The sequence below is a fragment of the Vespa crabro genome, chromosome 19 (genome assembly GCF_910589235.1).
Source record: "Vespa crabro chromosome 19, iyVesCrab1.2, whole genome shotgun sequence".
Taxonomy (NCBI): domain Eukaryota; kingdom Metazoa; phylum Arthropoda; class Insecta; order Hymenoptera; family Vespidae; genus Vespa; species Vespa crabro.
Window position 1 is genome coordinate 5,098,425 of NC_060973.1, and position 10,162 is coordinate 5,108,586.

Below are 10,162 nucleotides of genomic sequence, written 5' to 3' on the forward strand. Positions count from 1 at the left end.
GTACCTCCTTATACGCGTTTTAACAAAATTTCCTTACCTGGGAGAAAAGAAAGAAAAAGCAAGTCCTTTCATCTGTGCAACGATAAAATATAAGACCGACGAAAACTTGATAATTAAATGATATTGGGGTAAAATTATTGGCGCATTGTCAATTTCAACCCTAGCCTCGACATATATAATACTTTTAACATTTTTATTCCTTTTCTTTTTTTCCTCATCTTTTTTATTTCACAATAACAAGTTATTGTAAATTATTGTTTTGTAATGGGTGTACTAGTTTACGCACCGGTTTTAAGTACAAAGAAAATACAACTCTTATCCCAGTGTAAACATGTATATTCTTATATAAATACGGCAGAGACATAAAATTCTTGCCCCTTGAAAAAACTTGGCAAAAAATACAATTCCAATCGCCTCGTCGGAAGTGATCCTAACTACTCCGTATAATAATAATAATAATATAAAACTAGCGATTTGGCCGATCGACAATTCGGTTTACATTCAAAATGTTACGCCTTTCGTGCAATATATATATATATATATATATATATATATTCTTTTTTCATATTTTTATAAATGGCGACAAATTAAAGATGACTTTTTTTAACGACGATTAGACATTCGTTTTCTTTATTTTAAACATAAATTTTCAACTATTTCCTCCGTCATAAAAATATCACGTATTGTCAACTAACGTCTAGAGGATATTTTTTCAATGACCGCTGAAATGCTTCGGCAATTGTCGATCTAAAAGAAAGAACAAAAAGAAGAAGAAAAAAAAGATAAAAAGAAACAGAAATAAGCAATCCGTTATATTATATATATATATGGAATTAAGTTGGGATTAATTTAACAAAATAAATCTATACCTAAAGACTTTTTGGTGAAGAAGATATGCGCTCACATGACCGGCGTCGATGTAGCGTATCTCAGCTCCAGGCCAAATTTTTTCTAAACTCATACAACTATCTCGTGGAACATAAGCGTCGTTACGCGCACAGACAGCTATTATGAGTTCCGTATCGACGGGAACTTCGAAATTTTTTAAATGTGTACACTCATCCATTATACCACGCATAAATTGCAAGGCTTCCCTCTCGCGCCATTTCCCGTCTGAAAATAGTGGGTGCTTCGATACGGGAAATAAACAAACACCTGTTGCCAAAAAAGAAAAAAAAAGAAAAGAAAAGAAAGAAAAAAAGAAAAGAAAGAAAAAAAAAAGAAAAGAAAAGAATCTCAATATTACCATGCTCACATTTATTTGTACAATAATGTAATTTTCGATTAGTTAAATTCAATTGAGTAATGTGTTAAATCGAATTATTTGAAAATTGCAACTTACAATGAAATGTTCTTCGTACACACGTACTTACGTAAGCAACGTAACGAAATATAAAATAAAAACAATATCATAACTCCATAATTGTACTTAAACTAATGGGGGACAATAATAGTCGTTTGTTTGGTTAATGTCGTTAGAGAAAGACGTTTATAATGTTGAAATCAACGGATACAAATTGGTACGTTCTCTTACCCTTGGGTGCCTCTAAATCGTTTGATTTAAATTTCTTCGATATAAGGTTCAGAGAAAACAATTTCGCCGCGGATTTTTCCTCTGCTACTTGACGCATCATATCGTTTCCTTTGCTCCTCTTATACGCATTATCTAGGCAATTATTATCAATTTCGTTCTCAATTTTATCGTTAATTTTATTGTCATTCGGTCCAGCATCGTCCCCAGAAGTAATAAGACCATCTTCTTCGTCATTACTCTTTCGAAATTCATTCTTCAATCTATTTATTCTGTTCATGCTAGCAGGATAATGTTTCGCGAAATGTTGCCCAGCCAAGAATGCTTCCTATAAATACAGAAACCAATTAACCAAAGGCCATCGATTAGACCAAAAGAAATATATACCGAGGAAAGTAATTTATCGAATGGATTTACCTCTTCTTCGATGACTTTCACCATTTTTGCAAGATCATTCTGATAAATTTCATTAGAGAAATATTGGCTTTCTAAGAGATTCCAGTTTATTGAAGCACTCATAACGCCTTCTGTGAATACAGGCGAGGCTGTCGACCAAGAAAGACACGGTACCAGGGCTATGGGTTTTGGCCAGTTTGTAGCGGCCAACGATGCCATCTATAAAACAAAGGATGTTATTCATAAGGAGAAAGAAAACACTTGTCCTCACATTACTACACACACACACACACACACATACACACACACACACGCACACACACACACACACATATATATATATATATATATATATATATATATAACCAATAAAAGATACTAACGTGTCCGCCCATCGATAGACCTGTCAGACCCAACGGTCCGAATCCTTGTTGCTCACACCAATTCAATAAAACAATCGACTCCATTATTAAGCATCCACCCATAATAAATATGTCGCTCACATTATGTAGACTCGAGCGTCTATGCAAGGCCAAGGAAAAGTTTCAATAAGGACGCTATAACAACTTGAAGAATTAATGGACAATTTTATCTAGTACAAACCTTGAAGAATTGATTTCTTACATTTGATTTTTTGGCTTTCTTAATCCATAAAACGGATTTTCCAGAAGTATAGAAGCGATTCCAGATTCTTTAAGCAATGGTTTGGCAATCAAGTTCCTCCGCCGCCAAAAAAACTAATTTAGAAGTAAGGTATAAGAAAAAAAAAAGAGAGAAAAAAGAGGGCAAACGAAATATGATAAAAATATTTTTTCGCCTTAGGCAAGTCGAAGTAATGTTCTTCATCGAAAGATAATGAAACATACATGATCTCCTGTACCGGCAAGATGCAAACAAATGGGTTTTACTTTATAAGAGTCCCATCCACGCGGTAAAATAACTTGAAAATATGCAGTTTTTGTTTTCTCCGGCATCATTCCTGATAGGTATAGATCAAAAGGGGAAGTAAAGGAACCTTCTATTATATGACAGTCCGACCATTGTTCGTCCTTTTAAGTAGACATAAGAGAAATATCATTTTGTGGTATAGGCAGACTGTACGCAATTTCAGTACGAGATAATTGGCTATCCGTATTAGACCGTAACATACCTTTGTTATATTTATTGGATAATTACGAGGTATGAGATTGTAACAGGTTTCTCGGTTGGCTATGACCTTCCTAAACTCGAATATCCTGAAATAAAAAGACATGGTAAAATTTATTCTACGTACAGGATTTGCCTTTAATCTCATATAACTTATTATCAACTATTGAGTTGTTCCATTTATCAACTTTATATAATGCACGTGAATGAATTCTGAAAAATTGTTGCTTTATAAGTTTTAAACTTGCCTTTTCAAATTCTGAGGATTGCCCCATCCCTTTGTAAAGAATTTTGTCAGAAGGATACTTCTATAAACGGCATCCAAACGACTCGGAGGCATTATTTATGAATTAAATCGATATTTGTACGGATCTATAGTCGGACTCTGGTGGAAAACCTTTTGTACACTTGAAGATTCAATGCAGATTTAAATCCATTTTTGTATTTGTTCGCAATCGAGGATTTTTTCATTGAATGAACATCCCTTAAAGAGGTTATGATTTCGATTGACTATATGGGATATTGCGATTTGTCTTTGTCGCTCCAAAGAAAGATTTTCATACGTTGAACAGACAGACCAATCAGAGAAGGCGAAAGAATAAAGCGCTTACGTATGGTACGTTACTTATACGCGCGCGCGATTGAACTTTCTATTAATCGCGTACCGATTAACAAAGGCCTTTCAAACGTCCTTTCCAAGTGTTGCCTCGTTCAAAAATTATTTTACTCGTCACTCCTCGAGCTGTTTTATTTTATGAACCTATTACATATGATACATCTTTTACGTATCCGGCATCGATAACATTGACGACATTTAAAGAGGTCGCATAATCGAACTATGCTCCGACTAATCAAATGGTTACTCAATAATTTGTAATCTGTCCTTTGATACTGCCGCTGCGATCATTTCATGATACATGAAGTGTTACACTAATATTATATTGCGAAGAAATGGTAGGAAAGAATATTTTCTTAATAATAGTCGTTTATTTTCTTAATAATAGTACAATTCCTAATAATAATAAGATAATAAGATTTAAACATTTTATTTTTACTTTCATTTATTTTTCTTTTTTTTAGCATCTCATTTAGCGAAAATTAGCGTCGCTCCGTACATAAATGCAATATCATTTGCCAACGGAAACGTGCAATAGAGAATCCATCGATTTTTTCTTCAATTCGGCAATTTTCGAGTCGTCGAAATTGAGAGCACCGTCGAGCAACGAATTAAAAAATTTATTAACGAAACGCCGTATAAACGAATATTGCAATCCGTATTGTAGGAAATATCTGTAAGATAAGGAGAAATGCAGATCGTTTGCTATTCGAGAGGGACGATAACTATATTAACATTAAATCGTTCTAGCAGAGGTTTACTTACTTATGTAAATAGTAGACGATCCGTTGATAGTAATTCAACGAAAAGTACAAAGACGGCATTTCGATGTTAATTATATCGGCAACGCACAAGATTACTGTCTCAAAGTTACAATTGGTCATAAAATAAGAATTTCCTTCGATGATGCATCTTATCATATGTTCCCATTGTGGCTCGAGTCTTTGCAACGCAGGTTTCACCAATTCGTCTATGTACCTTTGGCAACGACCCTTTACGTCTTTCAAACTGCCCCGACAAATATTTATCCTTTTCGTGAAGAAACAAAAAGAAAATATGTCTCTTATTATGATCACCCTCTCAATTACATTACATCACGATTAATATTATAATTATCATATCGATTAGCTTGCAAAAAACATAGTCAACTTGATATGTTATTTATTAAACAAAAAACAATATCGTAAACCAATGCATGCGATAATCGTGCGCGTTCATATGTGCCAATACCAATTCGTTTCTCCAACTTATTGAACTTATTGAATCTTCATTTACTTTATTTTAATTTTAATTAGGAATAAGCGAGGAATTTAACCTTGTTTATAACTTTCGTAAGGTATTGTGAATTCTGAGAAACCTCTCTAATGAAGAATTATAAAGCCAGGAAGAAGAAGGAAGAAACATCAAGATAATCGATTATTATGCGCCTAATCTAACGAGTGATTGTCGTCTTTGTAAATAGAAATAGGAAATCTCATTTATGAAAATTATTATGTTATTCGAGATAAACCTGTTATTAGAAAGTGATCGCGTCAAATAACTTTGACTCCGTTCGGTACTGTTTACGCAAATAGAAATGGCATCCTATCCGCTCTCACGTGCAAATCATACATATTTTTATTTATATCATTGGATTGAGCTATCTCTCCGTCCCATTTTACAATAATAATCTTTAATAGTACAAAGCTTTCAATTCTGCCAATGTTAATAAACAAAATGTTTTATAAACAGCAAAAGCAATAGTGCGTAATTGCGTTATGAAATATCTTGCAAACAGTTAGAAATAAGAATACTTATTGCCTTCGTTTCTTTCTTTAATTTCCTTGTACGAACAACTCTTCTTTTTTTCTTTTGGACTATATTAGAATATTTCTGGGAATAATTTAGTGTAATAACGTATCAACGAGTTCGATTGATCGCATGATCATTAGATTCGATATCTAAATTATTTTGCTTAATGGGAAGGAAAGGAAACGATAAAAAGTTCAATTTACTTGTCGTCCACTCCCAAGAGATAACCGATACACCTCCAGACGTAACAAAAATTCTCGAGATCCTCGTCTATCACCGGATAAATACCAAAACGATGAGGGAAAAGTATGGGCAAGCCCATAAACCCGAAAAGAGTATAGTTCATCTCAATCTGATTAATTCTCATTAAATTTCTACACAAATGTTTCGAATGTTCTACATATGTACGAGCCAACAACGAGTCCGGTGGCAATATCATGGAAAAATCATCTGTTATAAATCGAAAGGCCGGACAGTAAGGATCTTTTATAGTACTCATCGATTCCATTTCCTTGCAATCGAGTTCACTGATTTTTTTGCTCACAGCAAGATGCATTCTCTTGACCGTTTGAATGTCTTTGTACGCTCTCGTATCTTCGCACCAAGGATCTTCCGTGTACCAGTTGCGTATACGTTGACTGGTCGACAAATACCTTCAACGACGATTATTTTATTTAATACTTTTCTTTTTTTACCATTAACGCAAGCAACTCTCTAATAATTCTATGATGAACTCTCTAAGGTCTATTATCATTTTAGGACTTACCTTTTGAACGCTAAATAAGGCGTGTGAGATTTCTGCGTCATTATCATCGTTTGCAGACCTTCAGCATGGCAAAGCAGACAGAGCAAACCGTATAACTTTCCTATGAAAAGTCCGGCCAAATTATTGCGAGCGAAATGTTGGCCTCTTTGAAACTTTTTTAAATCTAGCCAGTCGGGTTTTTCGGAAGACGGTCTGTCGTGATTTCCAAGAAAATTCGAATAGTAAAAATTTTCCAAATATATATCCGAGATCAAATTCAGACGTTCCCCTAACATATCTTCGAGCTCTTTTCGCATTTCGTCGTAACTTTGCTTGGCGATCTTATTACGAAAATTTACATCATGGTATAACTTGTTCATCAACGATTCAAACAACTCTCTTTCTTCGCTTGTCTCTTCGATTTTCATCTTTTTTAATTTTATTCGTCAGCTAGTTTTTCTCTCGCAGTCTTCTTTATTTCCTAAACCGTGTTTACACGAAGCCTAACGTCAAAAAACTAAATGATTACTATTACTGTTCGTAATAACTTAAGGTTTCCCTTTCTAGATAAATATTTAGAAATTGATTTATCATTGGAGGTGATACTTAATCTTTTGAAAATAAGGAAAGTTATCTTTATACGATGTTTTATAAAAAAGTCATTTTAATTTAATAAGATTTTTTAATTTAATAAGATAATTTAATTTAATAAGATTTATGAAAAATATATTCATTTCATAATATTATTCTATCCGTAATAGAGTTTCATTTGTATAATGTATCTTCCACGAAAAAATATAATTATTGTTTAAGTAAAGATTATGACGGTTGCTGGATTATTCCTATATAAAATGTCGAAATAAAATAAATAAATGATAAAACCTCTCGGTAATTTCAATTGTTTTCACAGAAAGTAAAACTTTCTACAATTACTAAGAACAAAGTTCAATTACGTAGGAACTATTTTTCTTAATTGCGATAATAAGCAAAAAATGAATTGTTGCGATTATCGTTACGTCGCATTGTTTATTTAAACAAAACAAGAACATTATATCAGTGAGATAAATATTGACGACGATAATGGAAGATAAAAAATTATTATTTCTGATATTAGCCAAAATATTCGTTGTTATTACTTTCCTGCGAACACTCGTACATCTAAAATTTATTGTCGTTTGTATAATATTTATTTATCGAGAGTACGGGCTGTTTATTAATTGTCATATTTACGATCAACAGTAGGATCACGAATTAATTAAATATTTTTAATATTTTCTTTTCTTTCATAAAGTACCGAATTCTAATGGAAGCTTAAAGCGTATCTAGATCGCGGCCACGTTATACTTGCTAGTTCCATTGTATAACTAATTTTTATCTTGGGTATCGATCGATGATGCACTTCTACGGTCCGGATTATTAACACTTTGCCGCCCGCACGTCTCGTAAAAATTTATTCGCTTGGCGCCGGTAGCACTAATTCGGATTATTTGGCTTGTCGCACAAATCTTATAAAAACAAAAACTTGTTGATGTATGTAACTTATTAATTAAACAAAACACCAACAGAGTGCAAAAGATACTAAAGTGCCGTTGCCGGCAACAGAGCAATACTATGCATACACCACTGTGGTTTCGCCAACCGTTGGCCGCTATTTCGCGCACGACACTACTGTGGTATCGGCCGACGGCATAGTGTTAAGCATGCGCCGGCGATTTACTACCTAAGACCTATATTTATTTAAATGTATATAAATAGAATTATATTTTTAATTTGAGAGTCAATGTGTCTACATAAAACTATGATTCTATATTCGAAGGAGATACGAACAAATTCGACGCAAACGTTTCCTTTCATTTTCATTATATATTAAATAATTATACCGCGGAGAAAAGTGATTAAGTTTAACACGTTCACGCCGGGGCCAATTTTCGTTTGTTTTGCTATGAGGCGGCGCTCGAATTAATATCGCGCTTCATCTGGCGGCGCGTAATTATTGCCTGTTCATACCTGCATACGCGTTGTTTGTTTGCTCTATAGTACAGTGAGATCTTATTGAGATCTTAACTACCTCAAAGAATCACCTGTGTAAATTTGTGCAAGGAACAAATGGTCCAGTAAGGCCCGATGCTGTGTTTGATTATAATATTGCAAAAAAAGGTGTTGATTTATCAGATCAACTATTGGCGTACTACAGTTGTTTACGAAAAACCATTAAATGGTACCGAAAAATAATAATAGAATTAATATGCGGAACTTCCCTCGTAAATGCCTGGTATATTTATAAAAAATGGGGCACTAAAAATATGACTATGTTACGATTTAGGGAAGTTATTATTGATTACCTTTTGCCCAATTAACAAATATGCCGTTATATACCGTCACATAAACATGTCCTTCAATCATATGAAGAATCTGCAAGAGAGTCCCGTAAACCCTGCAAGGAATGCTATAAAAATATGTCCAATAAAAAGGGCAGAGTTTATGCCACTAACAATACTACAAAAGTTAAGACGTATTGTGGGCATTGCAAGGGTCAGCCAACACTTTGTTTGAAATTTTTTAACAAATTACACAAAAACAATAAATAATGAAGTTATAAATAAAACAGTATCAGATTTTATGTTATTTTTACCGTATTTGTGTTTTTTCTATAATACTATATTATTATGTTTATGTTATTGAACAAAACTTATGTTTCTGATACATTATTAATTATAATTATTATTAAAAATAAATATTTTTAATGGATAGACGTTAAATTTTCATTATTTTAATTTTCTGTGTCTAATAGTCTAATAATTCAGAACACAATCGAATGTATACCGCCGGTGGCCCGCGCCATCCAATGAGACAATCTAATGCGAGTCACCGGTGGCTCGGGCCACCCGATGGGACAGTTTAGTGCGGGCCATCCATGGCCCTCGCCGGAGTGAACGTGTTAAAGTAGACGTCTTGATTCATAAAGGGTGCAATTTGTAAGCGTGCAAACAAGATTTTTTAGCATTTCTTTAGGATGGTAGGTAAAAAAGATGTTGTCGTTATTGATAAGGTAGAGCCCTACGATATCCGAAAATTTTCGACAGATTTTAAATATTACAACAAAAGTTTCAATTATTTCCAATGTAAAAGAAAAGTCATCGTTGAAAATTATTTCAATTTTCCTGTTCATTTTTAAAACGTCATCCCCGTCGATAATCCGATTTAAAAATATTTAGAAATATTTCGAGTTATTACCATTGGTCGATAAAATTGATTCAACGATCGCAAAACATTTCCTAATGCTTTTAAGATCAAAAAAATTCTTTCTTCTTGTCGTTAATTATATTAAATTAAAATGATAATTAACATTTGAAATGACATTGATAAATATTTCGGAATTAATTAGAATTTTATAAAAACGTTTTCATGGCCGAAATAGCTCAGTTGGGAGAGCGTTAGACTGAAGATCTAAATGTCCCCGGTTCGATCCCGGGTTTCGGCAACGCGCGTGGCGGGGTGGTGGGGGATTTGTGTTATTCTCCTACCCCTTCTCTTTTTTTCTTCCGCTCGAAGAATCTTTTATTTCTCTGTATTTATACTTTTACTCATTTTTCTGATTCGCAAAATATAACTGGCTCATTAGATTTTTATTTTGACTTTATCTTGAAAGAGAGGTGGTTGAATAACTTCGAAGGACGCTATATATATATATGTAAAGAAAATATACTTTCATCAGATAGATTTGCCGCGCGTCTCATAGCCCGCCCCTCCATTGTCCTTTATTATTTACAATTTCTTTTGTGACCTACAAACCGAGCCGTTAAGATTTGGAAGAGAAACGGACAGTATGAAATATAACGTAGAAGAGAAAAGTAACAGAGCTATAAGAAAATTTATAATATATATTAAATAAAATTTAACATTGTGAATAATAAACGTAAATTGTCGTTTCTTTGTT

At 33.4% G+C, this 10,162-nt stretch overlaps 2 protein-coding genes and 1 non-coding gene across 6 annotated transcripts; 1 reads left to right on the forward strand and 2 right to left on the reverse strand.

The window, feature by feature from the left end:
- Positions 1-318: 318 nt before the first annotated feature.
- Positions 319-3,610, reverse strand: LOC124430716 (protein ABHD18). 2 transcript variants are annotated; one of them, XM_046977684.1, is made up of 9 exons: positions 3,322-3,610; positions 3,078-3,162; positions 2,794-2,976; positions 2,552-2,664; positions 2,311-2,449; positions 1,949-2,146; positions 1,535-1,859; positions 870-1,155; positions 319-747 (listed from the first exon to the last, which is right to left on the reverse strand). In XM_046977684.1, the coding sequence occupies exons 1-9, from the start codon at positions 3,411-3,413 to the stop codon at positions 687-689; spliced, it is 1,482 nt and encodes a 493-aa protein (XP_046833640.1). In that variant the 5' UTR covers positions 3,414-3,610; the 3' UTR covers positions 319-686. The 2 variants fall into 2 exon arrangements, with proteins under 2 accessions (XP_046833640.1, XP_046833641.1); XM_046977685.1 differs by having other exon boundaries at positions 870-1,113; positions 3,322-3,609.
- Positions 3,611-4,040: 430 nt separating this feature from the next.
- LOC124430717 lies at positions 4,041-7,909 on the reverse strand. Of its 3 annotated transcripts, none has more exons than XM_046977688.1 (5): positions 7,570-7,909; positions 6,247-6,728; positions 5,684-6,133; positions 4,455-4,718; positions 4,041-4,363 (listed from the first exon to the last, which is right to left on the reverse strand). In XM_046977688.1, the coding sequence occupies exons 2-5, from the start codon at positions 6,651-6,653 to the stop codon at positions 4,201-4,203; spliced, it is 1,284 nt and encodes a 427-aa protein (XP_046833644.1). In that variant the 5' UTR covers positions 6,654-6,728; positions 7,570-7,909; the 3' UTR covers positions 4,041-4,200. The 3 variants fall into 3 exon arrangements, with proteins under 3 accessions (XP_046833644.1, XP_046833643.1, XP_046833642.1); XM_046977687.1 differs by having other exon boundaries at positions 7,520-7,909; XM_046977686.1 differs by having other exon boundaries at positions 7,362-7,909.
- Positions 7,910-9,633: 1,724 nt separating this feature from the next.
- Positions 9,634-9,706, forward strand: Trnaf-gaa. Its single transcript has one exon. It is a non-coding gene; the product is annotated as a tRNA-Phe (tRNA).
- The last annotated feature ends 456 nt before the right edge of the window (positions 9,707-10,162 follow it).

Bases quoted from the DNA above. Each gene is read 5' to 3' on its own strand.
- LOC124430717 (XM_046977688.1), bottom strand. From the start codon at position 6,653: ATGAAAATCGAAGAGACAAGCGAAGAAAGAGAGTTGTTTGAATCGTTG. The intron at 6,134-6,246 runs GTAAGTCCTAAA...TCGTCGTTGAAG, and splicing joins CCTTATTTAGCGTTCAAAAG to GTATTTGTCGACCAGTCAAC. The intron at 4,719-5,683 runs GTAAATTGAACT...CTTCACGAAAAG, and splicing joins CTCTTGGGAGTGGACGACAA to GATAAATATTTGTCGGGGCA.
- LOC124430716 (XM_046977684.1), bottom strand. From the start codon at position 3,413: ATGCCTCCGAGTCGTTTGGATGCCGTTTATAGAAGTATCCTTCTGACA. The intron at 3,163-3,321 runs GCAAGTTTAAAA...TTTTTATTTCAG, and splicing joins AATCCTCAGAATTTGAAAAG to GATATTCGAGTTTAGGAAGG. The intron at 2,450-2,551 runs GTAAGAAATCAA...GGCCTTGCATAG, and splicing joins AGAAAGCCAAAAAATCAAAT to ACGCTCGAGTCTACATAATG.